At 45.6% G+C, this 15,041-nt stretch overlaps 1 protein-coding gene across 1 annotated transcript in view; it reads left to right on the top strand.

Moving 5' to 3' along the window:
- Positions 1-14,801, top strand: part of LOC123957800 (nuclear factor 1 A-type-like) — a 31,868-nt gene extending 17,067 nt beyond the window's left edge. The window contains exons 4-6 of the mRNA XM_046030868.1: positions 3,742-3,907; positions 4,577-4,665; positions 13,957-14,801. Coding sequence (XP_045886824.1) covers positions 3,742-3,907; positions 4,577-4,665; positions 13,957-13,971 — 270 coding nt within the window. The 3' untranslated portion in view covers positions 13,972-14,801. The remainder of the gene's footprint in view (positions 1-3,741; positions 3,908-4,576; positions 4,666-13,956) is intronic.
- Positions 14,802-15,041: the final 240 nt, after the last annotated feature.

Below are 15,041 nucleotides of genomic sequence, written 5' to 3'. Positions count from 1 at the left end.
GTTAGGCCACGCCCCTTTCAGTCATGTGTAAGTGTCCCTCCTCTCTCTCCTTAACTCTCTCTCTTCTCTTAATAACTTTCTGTCTTTTTCTCCCCCCCACCCCCTCCCCACCCCCCACCCCCACAGCGAGCCCCCATGCTCCCCCCTCCAGCCTCCACTTCTCCTCCTCCCCCATCCTGCAGCAGCCCGGCTCCTACTTCTCCCACCCGGCCATCAGGTATCACCCGCAGGAGACGCTCAAGGAGTTCGTCCAGCTGGTCTGCCCTGACTCCGCCCAGCAGGCCGGACAGGTGGGCTTCCTCAACGTAAGCACACACACACACACACACACACACACACACACACACACACACACATCTGAGCTGGAAACCTCTGCAAAGGTGGGATCAGTTTCTGTTTGCAGGGCTGGAGCAGAAAACACTGCTGTGTGTGTGTGTGGCCTTGTGTCTGCAGTGAGATAGCTGATATATCTGCGTCTAGACACTGAATCAATACCACGCACACACACACACGCACACGCACACACACACACACACACACACACACACACACACACACGCGCACACACACACACACACACACAGTCGACAGGTTTCCACAACACAGCATCTCTCTCGCCAAGTGAGCAACTTTTCTGATATGACGACTTTTAACAAATTTTTATTTATTTTTCTAAATCTATAAAACATCCGTTTGTCTTTATGTAACCAACTGAAAGTTTCAGAGACGCCGATCTTTGTTTTCTGACTCTTTCTTGACTCCGGCGAGTCAGCTGCAGCTTGATTTTTCACATTTGGACTTTTGTTGCAGCACATGTCCTCGTCCGGGGCTGAAACGATTCATCGCTAAAAACTTTTTTTACTTCGTTCGTTTGATCCACATCACTAGATACAGCGCACTGTTTCGCCCCCAAAAATTATTGGTGTCGCACTTACAAGTGAAGATGAGGTGATTTGATGGGGCGGAAGAGAGAGAAAACAGCGAGGGAGGAAGAAGACAAAGAGAAAAAACAGTGAACGCAAGCGCACTGCATTTTCCTGCCTTTTTAACATGGTTGTGTTTACAAACTTGTCGCAGCTGATTGGGTAACACCATAGACGGTATAAATGAAGTGGACGTGGTTATCGTGACGTCACCTGTTTGCTTGTGGACCGCCGTTTTGAAGCCTCGAGTTTGGCCCATAGGGTGCTGCCATGTTTTTGCAACCAGGAAGTGCCTGGAAGTGACCATATTTGGACGAGACGGTGGAGTTAATGCTTAGCGAGGTGCGTCTGTAACTCACGTTAACTGACATTTTAACAGGGCTGATAAGTTTGTCCAGCGAACAACAAGTCTTAAAACTAAATGTACTCACCAGAGAAAGTGAGCAGCCGACTCCTGATAAGCTTTTTCAACGTTGCTGGTTAAATTTACACAACGCCGTGGGTACGAGTCGCCTCTATCCTGATTGACAGGTCTCCATGGTAGCAAATTGTGCCCCGCCCTAAAGCCTCCCCTGCTTCCTGGTCTCTGTTCCTCTAAATGGGACCATAATTTACTAAATGAACATCATGCTGTGTTGAAGAAGACTTGAAACTAGCGACTGAGACCAGAAACTCATCAGGAAAGAGTTTACTGAGGGAATAAATCAGCTGACAAGTAGAAACATTTTACCGTTATTTCTAATGGCAGCGGACTTCATTTTGCAACCAGAAGAGTCGCAGCCTGCTGGCCGTTCGATAGAATGCAGGTTTCAGGGACTTCAGCATTGGATTCACGTCTCAGACCGGAAGCTTACATCATACATCAAAGCTCTTTGTGGAACGTTTCAAGGAAACATGGCGTTCAATCTGAAAACGTTGCAAACCGATCTGAGCTTGAACTCAACGCCCAAAGACAGAAAGTTTCCAAAGTCTGTGGTCATTTCAAGCTGACAAAAACAGCAGCTCTGTCCAGTGAGTCTGCTGTAAAACAGAACCAGCCGACCAGCAGCACAGAGCAGATCTGACCAGGCAGGAAGTCAGACACAGAACGGCAGAGAGGATCCGGTCAATTTTCAAAATAAAACAACAATGAAGATGGTTAAAACAGACACAAAAAGAAATCATTTAACTACGTAGCCTACTTAATCATCAACACTGATTACTAAATCAACAAAATCTAAACATGTCGGCAAAATCAGGCAAAATGATCTGATTCTGAAAGGCTCCTCGTGGAGCTGTTGAAGTACCTGCACACATGTCGTGACATAATATCAGAAACCAGTCTCATTTATAAACGGTGCGGACGCCACTTCCCAGGCAAAGGTTGTGATCTATGAAAAACAAACTTGACGGAGAATGTGCGTCCTGTAAGTAAACTCTGAACCATGCGTAAAGAGGAGAAAAGAGAAACGGTGCCTCACATGGCAGAAAGGTGAAACGGTTTGAAATGAAGAGGCCGACTGCTGTGTAAAATAAATCCAAATATTACCTCTGAGTATTCCAGGCTTAAAGCCTTTCTGAATAAACAGACACCCGTTTGATTGATTTTCCCTGAAGTGCGTAAAAAAACACAATTTAAGATCATTTGCAGCCACAGAAAGATCCAGATTTAGGATAATAAACACAGAGATTCTGTTTCTGCCTCAAATATGTTGCACAGTTTAATTAATAGGCATGCAGCACAATTTATTCTCTTAAATAAGCTGAACAGGAGTGAAAGTGCGTTTTTTACCCACCAAACAGCTTCAGCTGCTCAGTGTAAATGCTCTGTATAGCGCCTTTCTATTCTTTTCGACCAATCAAAGCGCTTTTACACTACATCTGCATTCACACACTGAGCCTAAGTGCTCAAACAGAAACTAACATTCACACACTGGTGGAACAGCCGCCAGTATCTTGCCCAAGGACACTTCGACATGCATTCCATTACATTTAGCTGACGCTTTTCTCCAAAGCGACTTACAATTGCTGTACATGTCAGAGGTCAGAGGTCGCACGCCTCTGGAGCAACGAGGGGTTCACGAGAGGGACACACTGGTGGATCGGTCACAGTGGGGGATTGAACCCGGGTCTCTTACCCATTACGCCATCGCCTTCACCAAAAGTCACTGAGTTAGATTTTGTTTTGTAGCTTTTCTGCCTCCTTTTCTTCCTGCAGTCAGGACGTATAAATATTAATGAGCTTCACTGACCATCTAAAGGTAACTGCGAGCTCACAGGCGCCACATTTGAAATTGATTGTGATTTATCAAGGGAACTTGCTTACAGATGTGCGTACGCACGGTTTTATGAGTCTGAATATTTTTTTGGCGTACGCCATTGTTGGCTTTTGGGCGCACGGACACTTTTAGTGAGGATTCTACGCACAGTTTTATAAATGAGGCCCCCGGTGTTTTTATGTGCCGCCCTGTCACACACAGAATACAAAGCGCCCACATAAACCCGTAAACACGCACATAATGAATAAAGACACAGGGTGTATCAGTGTGCAGTGTGTGCAGGGAAGGAGTGCAGACAGAAGGAGAGGTGCAGCGAGGTGCTGTGGTATTATGCTTATAGATTAGCAGGATAAAATGCGAGCAGCAGCAGAATTCTTTATGACCAGAGAGGAAAAGTGCTGACACACTCTCACACACTCAGAGGACGGCGAGTCGAGCTGTTACAGGTTAGCTGTGAGGCCGACCTGTTGGTGTTTCTCTCTACACAATACTGTGTGTTTATTTGTACTGAATGCTTTTTAACTGCCCCCCCCCCCCTTCTTCTTCTTCTTCTTCTTCAGCCTAATGGTAGCTCCCAGGGAAAGGTCCACAATCCTTTCCTGCCGACGCCCATGCTGCCTCCGCCTCCGCCTCCCCCGATGGCACGTCCCGTCCCACTGCCCGTCGACGCCAAGCCGCCCTCCACCTCCTCCACCGAGGGGGGAGGCAACTCACCCACCTCACCCAGTGAGTGCACACATGCTGCACAATCCTATGATATTATCATGACTCTTAACTTTTAATTCATACCCAACATGCATAAGTGATTGTGTGCAAGACGATGTTTTCCTGGAGGCCGCCTCTGCAACAAATATTACAATATTTAAATGAACTTATATTTACTTCAAAAACCTAAAGAAATGACTCATGATCTGTCAGCAGTGAGTTGTATTGTGTTTGGATTATATTTGACTTCAGGGTTTAGTGACGATTTCTTGTCGTTTGGCAAAAACACATCCAGCCTGTGCCAAAATATTTAATCCTGCTCACAACAACATGTAAATAAATTTATATATAGTTAATGCTTTCAGAGTTTGAGTTCAAATGTTCTTAATCTCCAGCAGGAAGGAAACCTTTGTCATCACTCTGAACTAGATCTTAATAATTCCTTAAAAGTCTTTCTAAACTTTATTAATCCGTCAACGCTGTGAGTGGCAGTTTGACACTGATGCTGGTGGCGCTAGGCTAACAGTTTCCCCCTGCTTCCAGTGTTTGTGCTAAGCTAGGCTAAACACGTCCTGGGGTTTACATTCTTATGTTTGGTCTTGGGGAGGATAACAAGTCAAAAAGCTAAAGTATCTGGTGTTGAAGTCCTTTTCTGAACAACCCTAACTGATCTTTGTGTGTGTCGTACAGCCTACTCCACCCCCACTTCATCTCCAGCCCAGCGGTTTGTCAGCGTCGGACCCAGAGACCCTGGCTTTAACATCCCTCAGCAACCACAGGTAAACACGTCCTCCACATGGGGGGTGTACTCCCTCCGCTTTGTTCTGGGTCTCCTTCTTACACTAGGTGGATGTCACTTTTGGTCGGGGTTTATCCTGGTCTCTGGCCTCTGGGTTCCAGTAAAGGAATCTTAACGCTCCAGCGTACGACAACTTATGAGACGGCGGCGTTCTTCCAGCTTTGAGTCAACAGTTTGTCCCTTTCCTACTTCAACATGACGATCCGTCGTGACGTTCACCCTGCACGCCTTAATGCTCGATTCTGATTTATTGCCCGGATCTGATTGTTTTAATTGACTGCTCATTAGACTGAAGTGTGAACTGGCCACGGCCTGAAAGTGACCCACATGCTCAGAAGAATAATGCGACGTCACGCGCAGCACACTTGCTAACCCTCCCAGTTTCCCTGCCGGAGTCACATTTCTGCCAATATATTCACAGCTTTTCATTGCCTTCAGTACAGTTAGAGGTTTTTAAAGTGAGAGGCGAGCCAGACTGTTTCAGGGGAGGCTCAGTGAAAAAATATTACATTATTTATCAAAAGGAGATCACATATATCCTACATGTGCGTGATTTGGTTAACCCATTAAGACCGGATACGACTTCTTGCGTGTTTAATAGATCATCGTCATAGTCATCGTTTTCAAGACACATGTCCGCTGAAACCAGTGGGGGAGACGAAATGCATTATGGGATTTGTATTTTAGAAGTGTTTTCAAAAGTTTCCAAAGCTGCGCTTCAGACAGTGATAACAGCTGATGAGCTGAGCGAGAGTTATGCAGATTACAGAGGATGAAAACAACAACAAATTAGAAGATTCAGACCCAGATTATGATGTGACTGCCGACCCGCTAGCCAAGAGTCCGTGGAAGAGAGTTTGCCGGTTGTGACGGAGACAAATTTAAATACAGAACAAAGCAGGAGTGAAACTCCGTCCAGCAGTAAGTGGACAGCTGTTGGTGAAAGAAATGAAAACCTTCTTTGGGCCGTGTGTCACTCTGTGGGCTTTCTTTCTTCAGCTGCAAGCGAGGAGGAGGAAAAAAGAAAGCAGCTTTTTCAGACAAATTTACTCCAAAAAAAGGACGGGCTCGCAGTGATCTGGAGGTGATAATGTTAATAATAATAATAACAAATGTCTTTGTTTTTTAAAAATCATTTCCAATGACAGCCAAAGGTGTAAGCTGTCAAACGGTTTTTATTTCATGATCGGTCATCACTCCTCGCCAAGGGCTCTGATCAGGGGCGGGATGATACATTTGGGTCATGAGACGTGACGACGCACGAGAACAAGTCAAGAAGAAGCGATATTTAGATTAAACATTTGATGCTGTAATATATGTGCGGGGGGTCTGGGGGATGTTTTGAGCATTAAATCTGTAATTTCCTGCATTCTGGAGACATTTTCTGCTCCAATTTATGGTGGAAATGTCTTGGTCCAAGCTGTTTTTCAGTACATTTTTAACAAATCCTTTCAAAAAGTAATGGGGACAAAATCAGCCATGTCCCCAGCGTCCCCAGTGTAAATGACACTTGCGCTCCTCGCTATCATCTGCTCACAAATTCCCTTTCTTCCCCCTGAACCGGTTTCCAGGTTGAAAGACATGATTCCTTGAAACGGAGTGTGTCAGAGATGTTGTAGGTACCAAATCTGTGCTGCCTGTCAGATCCCTATCAGCACATGTACAAAAGTGGTCCACAAATGTGCCTGTTAGTAATTACTCGTGTGTTGTTGTCTGTTCTCCTCTCATCAAATACTGACACTTTCAGAAAGGCTGACAAAGCGTTATTTGATCATAGTATTTGATGCAAATATCTTTCCTGTCTAGACCGGAAGCGTCAGTAGTTATCTAGGTAGCTATCTATGTTAGTATAAAAGACCTAAGTCAGCGATTGTGTGCCTGTCGAACGGCTAACCCTACAGCTGTGCAGATCAGACGGCCGATGTGCTAGCAGCTAGGGTTAGCCTCCTTTGTGTTGCTCCTTTGTTAGATTATTGTCTTTATTAGGAATTAAAAATGTACTGTTGAACCTATTACATCATAGCGAACAGTTTTATCTCCACTGATTAAAAAACATTTTGATATCTTTATTTGAAAGACTTAGTTGGATCACGAATAGGCAGATTTGCGGTAACCTTCTTTGACTGACCACTTTTGTGCATGTGCAGAACGGATCTGGCAGGTGGTACAGATTTGGCACTGACAGATGTTACCCAATCAGCAGCAATAAGTATATAAGCACAGCCGTGTTAAAATGGCAGTGAAGTGCAGTGCGGTGGGGGTGGGGGGTGGTATGAGCTAACGGGAGCTAACCTCTGTGGCCTCCATGTTTACCTCTGTACGACAGAGCGTCATGCTCTTCTTCTGAGCGTGCGGGTCTCTTTCAGGCCGTGGACAGTTCAGTCTGATTTAAAACACAACGTCAACAGCCAATTATCTGGGCAATAAATCAGAATTGAGCATTAAGACCTGCAGAGTGAACGCAGCCTCAGAAAGAAGTCACTTGTGAGCAGAAAAATCAGAACTGGGTCGCTTCGGCCTGCTCCATAAAGAAATGCCTAAATACCTAACAGCCAATCACAGAGCAGGGTTGTGCGTGGCCTCGGTACTCGTAAGCAGAGATGGGAAAAAGAAAGCAGCAACTTCACGTCAGGCCTGTAGCATTTACTGCAGAGCAGGTGGTCAGTGAACGCAGCATCCACGTTTAACAGAGTGTGTGTGTGTGTGTCCAGGTCAGGGTCTGTTTACCAGCTGATTTATGAAGAGTGTAACGATTGGGCAGCCTTGACTTAACTCATCCAACACACACACACACACACACACACACACGGCGTAGTGAGATGACAGTGAGGTTGAAGTCCTCTGTTGACAATTGAGACATGTTTGATTGCCTTGGTGTGTGTGTGTGTGTGTGTGTGTGTGTGTGTGTGTGTGTGTGTGTGTGTGTGTGTGTGTGTGTGTGTGTGTGTGTGGCGGCCCGCAGTGAACGAAGCTGTCGATTTATTGACTTTGTCACAGTCCAACACACACACACACACACACACTCCTGAAGACGTGAGCCAGGTGTTTGTCGCTGCTGCTATTTATTCTCCGTCTCCGTCCGTCTCTCCGGGACGTGGTTCCGTAAATCCTGCATTTTTACAGAACCGACTGTTGTTTCAGGAAACCACAGGACCTGCAGTAGGTCAGTGATGAACTTCGCATTAGGACATTTTTTAGAAAGTGAAATTTTTAGATTTTTCGGGGCTGTTTTTTGGAAGGTTGGGATTTGGTAATTTGTCAACATGTGAATTCTAGAAAATGAGCATATGTTTGGAGAGCGGGGATGTTATTTGGGGGGGACGAGGGCTTTTTATGCAGGGTTAACGTTAGGTTTAAGTTAAAGGGGCGAGGGCAGGGGTTTTAGAGTCAGACAAAGCTTCGGAGAAGGCGCCCCCCCCATCCCCTCTCAGTTTACTTGCTTAGTTTCACTCAATTCCTGGATGCCTGTGGGATCATGATTACGTTTTCTGATCCCACAGGTTAGTATAGTTTTGCATTTGTCATTAGTTTTCAATTTCTGTTTAGTTTTAATTCGTTTTTAACACGGGTTTCCTTGTTTAGTTTAGTTTTTATTTATTTATTTATTTATTAAGTTTAGTTTCAGTGTTCGTCTTTGGGACTCGTTCTCCCAACTTTCGCCACCATGATGCCATGCGAGGGGCGTGGGCTAAAAACTGGCACAGCTAAGAAGCTAGAAGATTTCATACCCACCCAAAATACCATTCTTATGTCGTCCCACTGACACAGACGAAAACTAGAAACATTTACCTTATAATTGTAGTTTATTTAAGTTACTTTTGCAGACAGACGACACAGTTTCAGTCAGTTATCGTTTTTTTTTGTAAAGCTTCGTTTTTATTTTTATTTCCATTAACAGAAATGTTTTTCACACCTAGTTTTCATTATTTCGTTAGTTTTAACGATAACATGATAATAACCTTATTAGACGCTCCACGGTTGAGCCAAAACAGCCTAATTTTAAAAATATCCTGATGTATTTCTGAGTTTCTGACTCTGGGAAAGTGGGAAAAGACAGTAAACTATCCAATATCTCTTTAGCCAAATGACGCACATTTAGGCAGTACTATGTGATCTCTGTTTGATAACTGAAACTGTTTGCAGCCTCCCACTTTTAAAAGCTCTGTGTTTGGGGAAGTATCATGTCTCTTGGCTCTTTTCTATTGCTGGTACCAGCTCGACTCCCTGTTGTTGCTGGAGTCGTCTGCTGCGTTGGCTGCAGCGGCCTGTGGGCTGACCGGCCGGCTCGTTAGCTTCCCCCGCCGGCACTTACTCCGAAAACATTTAAGCACAATTTCTATCCGCCATTCATTTCGTAAATCATAAATGCCAATATTCATAATCTACACAGTTGATTTCTCGCCTCAAAACTTCTCAGAAGTGGATTTAGTGATGCAATAGCTGTCTGAAGCACGCAATGATGATGCAGTGAGTAGTAAAGATTCTCTTGGACCAATCAGCAGTCTGCAGTGTTTTCATGTGACCTTTTGGTATCGCCTCAGCTCGCTTGGAACATCGACGGAGGCTATATGGAAAAAAAGGTACCCGGTAGAACTTTTCCCCGATGGGAAACCAAACAGGGCGAGTCGAGTCGAGTCGAGCTGGTTTCGTGCGGTGGAAAAGGGCCAAATGAGGGTCCTCACAAGTGTAGAACTGCAAACGTGTGATTGACAGGCTGCTGCATTAAAGAGTGTGACACACACACACACACACAAAATCAACATAATGACACAGACACACAGAAACAGGAACAAAAGTCACCCTGGGCGGTCGACATCAGGCTTCTGTTGGGAGAGCGAGCGCCATGGGACGGTACCGTAAACACTCCCTCCTCTTATCGCCATGGTGACCAACCGGACAGTCTGTGCATTCCCGTGTGTGTGTGGGGGCGGGGGGAGTATAAGGGGCAGATGGCACTGGCATTGTGTGAGAGTGGGCATCGTGCCCACACGGGTCAGCGTGGTGGTTGCCGTGGGCAGCGGCGGCAGTGGTGGTTGCCCATGGAAACGAAGATGGATTTAGGGGAGGGAGTTGGCACCTAAACCGTGCCAACCAGCACACACACTACACACACACTACACACACACTACACACACACTACACACACTACACACACTACTCTACAAGAGCCAGCCATGCCCTGATCAATAAGTGTGTGTGTGTGTGTGTGTGTGTGGTTATATTACATGTGAGGATGCAGACGTTGCAGTGAGAGTGTGTTCCCCTCAGTGTGTGTGTGTGTGTGTGTGTGTGTGTGTGTGGTCTTCATCTGTCTCTGTGTCCTATTTGCGCACACACGGTTTTCAAGGTGAAGCTCACACACACACACACACAGTAAAAACACCACGCCCACCTCATGACTCACCCACACTGTGTGTTACCGTGTGTGTGCGTTACGGTGTGTGTGCGTGTGAAGTGCTGACTCAGGACGAGAAAACTGGGCGAGAGACATGGAAATACTACCAGAGAGAGAGAGAGAGAGAGAGAGAGAGAGAGGGAGGGAGGGAGATTAAAGTGGTGCAATATAAAGTCACGAGATTTTTGTAGATTCTGACCAAAAAATATTTCTGATAAAATTATTTTTTAAATTGATTATTAATGAATTATGGCCGTCACGGATTTTTTGTTTGTTTTATGCCTCAGGAACTGAACCTACTTTACTTTTGCTAACTATAAGAACTGGACTGAACTTATTTCGAAAATAGTCGTCCGAAAATAGCAAAAAAAGCACTTTCAGTGTTCGGCCTAAGTCAATAAATTTTACTGAAAAATTCCGTTGACGTGTCGGCAGTGTGGAAGCATTTTAATATGTCTGAGCCGTTTGCAGACGCTGTTCTGCTGAACTGTCTCCAGCACATCCACTCCATTCTGTTTCGGCTTCGGCCAAGAATTTTCATTTCAGTGCATCCCTAGTTTTCACACCTAGTTTTATATAAACCTTTATTTAAACAGGAAATGTCCCATTGAGACGCAGTCTCTTTTACAAGGGAGTCCTGTATAACACAAATAAAACATTAAACCAACCATAAGTTCAAAAACAATGCATTACATAAATTAAAATACAATACAGTTTACAAAATATTTACATAGACAAAAATGCAATGAGTTTAAAATATATAAACAAACAAAAACAAGTGCATACGTTCGTCAGAATGTCAGATATTCTTTTTTTAAAAGCAGCTAAGGAAACTAGCGCACCAATCTTAAGCCTAGACTGTAGTTCATTCCAGGACGAAGGGCCATAGTAAGACAGACTCCTCTTTCCTGCTTCGTCCTCATTCTTGGTACCTTACAAAGCAGTCCATCACTAGATCTTAAATGATATGTACTTTGCATGTGAACAAATTTTAAACAGATATAAGAAGGCAAAAGACCTAAAATAGCTTTATAAATATAAATGTACCAATGTAGCATCCTGCGCAGTTTGAGTGACGGCCAATTTTCAGTTTATCATTAATGATAATAACCATGAACACACACACTGTAGTTTATTCTGACTCAGGCCAACAGACACCGTCCTGCTGCCCCAAATACTCACTAGAGCGCCACACGTGGATTCATCCGCCGCTGAAAATAGTCCCCAACAAATGCACTATTTCCTCCCGTTTGTCTGTTTGAGGAAATGACTGAGCCTCGTTCAACATGAAGATTTACGTCAGTGGTCGGCAATAGGCGGCCTGCGGGCCAGCTATAATATCTGAAAACAAACATTGTAGTGGCTGGTGCTGAAACAGATCAGTCATGACAGCAATCACTTCCTCTTAAGTGATTGTGCCTACAAAAATAAAAGCGCGAGAACGGCTTTGCAGCAGTACTTTATGTCCTGTTTAATTGAGAGCTTTTACTTTGAAAAGTTCTGAAGATAATTCAAAAGAGTCTCTGGCCTGCTTGACACACCTCTGAAAAAGCCATCAGAAAATGTGAGATCGGATTCCCCTGAATGAGAAACGTAGGAATTTCCTCTGCTTGGAGACACTGGGGACACGGAAATAAGCGTCCATAGGTTGATGTGGACCAATCGCCGGGAGGCACACACTAAAACGCACACGTACAATGATGTCTTCATAATCTTCTAATTTGTTGAAAAGGGGGAAAAACAATACCAGCAGCAAGTGGGGATTGAACACACAACCCTTCGATCAGGAGTCCTGTGCACCACAGACTGAGCAAAACAGGGACTCAGAAAAAGACGGATTATAAATGATAAATTAACGATTTTGCCGACCCCTGGTTTACGTCTTCAGGAGGAACCAGTGAGCCACAAACAGGAAGTCATGTGACAGGTTGTTGGTTTGGGTCTGAACATGAGAAAAACACCAGAGTGATGCTTTTAAAGTGTGTCTCTCATTCTTCATCTTCCTCTCCTCTGCTCGCTCTCTCTCTCTTTTTGTGATGAGTATCTACACTCTGAATCACAGCTGTCAGCATCAGCCCGCCGTGCGGTAACATTACTCCACACACACACACACACACACACACACACACGCACACACACGCACACACCGTCTGGCCTGTGAGAGTTTCATCTTCTCTGAGTCTTCTCAGGACAGAGGGAGGAGCTGCAGTGCAGGGAGCGAGCGAGAGGGCGAGAGACACCGGGAGACACAGTGGTGGGGGGGGGAGAGCGAGCTAGCGAGGTAGAAAAGTCCCAGCGTCAGCAAGTTGTATTGATTAAAAACTAACCTTCCAGTCTTCTCCTCTATCACTACTGCACACACACACACACACACACAGCAATAGAATTACAACGAGTCAGGAAAGAAACTCTGCAACACACACACACACAGAAACTATCTACCTTCATGTGTTTTATTTAAACTCTCTCTTTACGTTCAGCATTCAAAAACACATTTTCTAAATGTGTCCATTTTTTAAGAGTGTGTGTAAGTGCAGGTGTGTGTGTGTGTGTGTGTGTGTGTGAAGAAGTGCGGAGCGGGATGGCGAGGAGAAAGCGATCGAGGAGAGAGGATGAATGTAAAGAAAGAAAAGGAGGGAGGACTGGGGGGGGGTAAAAAGGGGGCGCGGTGGTGGTGATGCGGTTGCCTTGGCGATGGTAGTCACGTCCCGGGCCGTCTGGTTGTCCCTAGCAACCAGACATGATGTAAGGGGCGGGGATGAACTTGAACTCGGCGGGGGCAGCGAGGAGGAAGAGGAGGGAGAGATTCATGGAACATGAACGATGCACCTTTTTGGCGATCGATACCGGCCTATCAGAGATGGATTACAGACACACACACACAGAGTGATACTGTGGAGATAGAAAGTGTCATAAACTCCCAGCTGAAGGCAGAAGAAGAAGAAGTAGTCTGTTTGAGGTCTTCTGAGGTGAAACAGATCTGTGACTGTCTTACAAAGTCTGAAGAAGAAGAATAATAATCTTTATTTATAGAGCACTTATCAAAACCATGTTACAAAGACACTTAATTAAAATACAGGTAAATGAAAATAAATTCACTAAAATCAGGAAAGACTCCGATTAAATTAAGTTTTAAGAAGGGACTTAAAGCTTCAGTGTGTAAGTTTTAGTGACATCTAGTGGTGAGGGTTACGAATTGCAACAAATGGTTCACGGTGGATTCACGTGCTCCTCGGACGAAATGAAGACTTTATAAAAATGTATTAATTCTAATGGCAGTTGTAAATTAAAAAAAACGGACTTTTTACTTTTTTCCATGAGGTTGTACATTATATTAATTTAATTTCTAAATCCAACAACTCTTTTAAATAACTAAGCAACTCTTTCCCTGTCAAGAGGTCGATTGCTGACGGACATTGATACCATTTTCTTTGGATGAAACTGTTTTATTCAGTGTTTTTACTGTTTTAATGACCGGGTCTGCTTGTTTTGGAGAGGAGACGGCCGCGGTTGTAATTTGGCACAAACCACCTCAACTGTCAACACCGAAGGAATTCTGAACTAAAATAAAACTAAGCACCTAATCTGAACTACTGGCTGCTAGCTAGGTCATTTCTGACACAGATTTGTTGTCAATTTTCTCTGACCAGTCAGCAGTGTTTTCACATCACCTTTTGGTCCCGCCTCAGCTCGCTTGGAACCTCGACGGAGGTGATACAACACATTTGATGGTTAGCTCATGGATCCCAGTTACCAGTGCAGCAGTGTCATGGTTCAGTGGTGAATATTTGGATGCACAGCTGAATCCAGGGTGATCCCTGAGGTCCGGACTCCATGAGACTCCCTGTTAACATCTTTCTCTGTCTCTCTTCACAGTGGTACCTGGGATAGGGACTCCAGACGCCCCTCTCCCCTCCACCCACCTGTACGACAGATCGCTGCAGCCTCCTCCTCAACCTTTGACCTTTGATGCCAGCTGCGACAGAGAGTCCTGTCTTGCCCCGCCCCTACAGCCCTCGTCCTCCCCCCTGTGCGCCTGACTCAGCCCCCACCAGCGCCATACACAAACTCAGCAGCATCAGCATGGCTACAGCGGATCAAACGCACCCCAACCACCCACTCTGTAAACTGTACGTCACAGACTTCCCTGTGGACATATGTTTCATATGTCGATGTCCGTATATAGTGCCAGACCCTGCCCCCCTTCCCCGAAACCAGACCAGGCTGAGAATCCGTAGGGGGATTGAGTCTTCAGTTTATGGGAACACCGCAAGACTGAATCACAGAGCTTCCCCTCCGGAGAAACTACTTTCCCATCATCCTCTGCAGTGTGTGCATCCAGTGGACTTACAGAAGTGCAGTGCCCTCCCCAGGCCCACCAGCCGGGCCCCCCATCCTGGTGTATCCTAAAGGGTTTGGTTTGGTTGGTGGGACAGGAAGGGATCCACCGTGGTTTAGGGAGAAGGGAGGTGTTACCTGGCTCATAAACCACCAGCTAATACCTCCGATCCCCCCCCTCCGCCCGCCTGAGCCCTCACACACCTCCTGGGATGGACTCCACCTCCCCACTTGACTCCGCCCCCTGGTTGGTGGCCATGTCGGGGAGGGAGGAGGTCGACAAGGGTCTTTCCAAGGACATGGACCAGTGCTTAATGGAAAGACCAGATCCGAGGGCGGACGTGGTGTGGGCGCAAACAGTAATAACATAAACTCCGCATGAAGAGGGGGGGTGGGGGGTGGGGGGGGGTATACATGTGGGGAAGCAGAGGTTTGTTGATGTGAAGTGTTGCGACCAGACGCTGGTGGATCCAAGCTCGTTTATCTGAGAGGCTTTGGCTTCGTGGCTCATTGATTTTTCTCTTTCAGCCGTCATTTCAGCTGGTCGCCCTCCTCTTCCTCCGCTATCCATCCACCAGTCTGGGTGAAGCTACAGCATGCTAAGGGTGGACAGAAAGCTCTGG

Source organism: Micropterus dolomieu, linkage group LG19 (genome assembly GCF_021292245.1).
Source record: "Micropterus dolomieu isolate WLL.071019.BEF.003 ecotype Adirondacks linkage group LG19, ASM2129224v1, whole genome shotgun sequence".
NCBI lineage: Eukaryota > Metazoa > Chordata > Actinopteri > Centrarchiformes > Centrarchidae > Micropterus > Micropterus dolomieu.
Note: the sequence above shows the minus strand (reverse complement) of the source record. Positions and strands in the feature narration are given on the sequence as shown.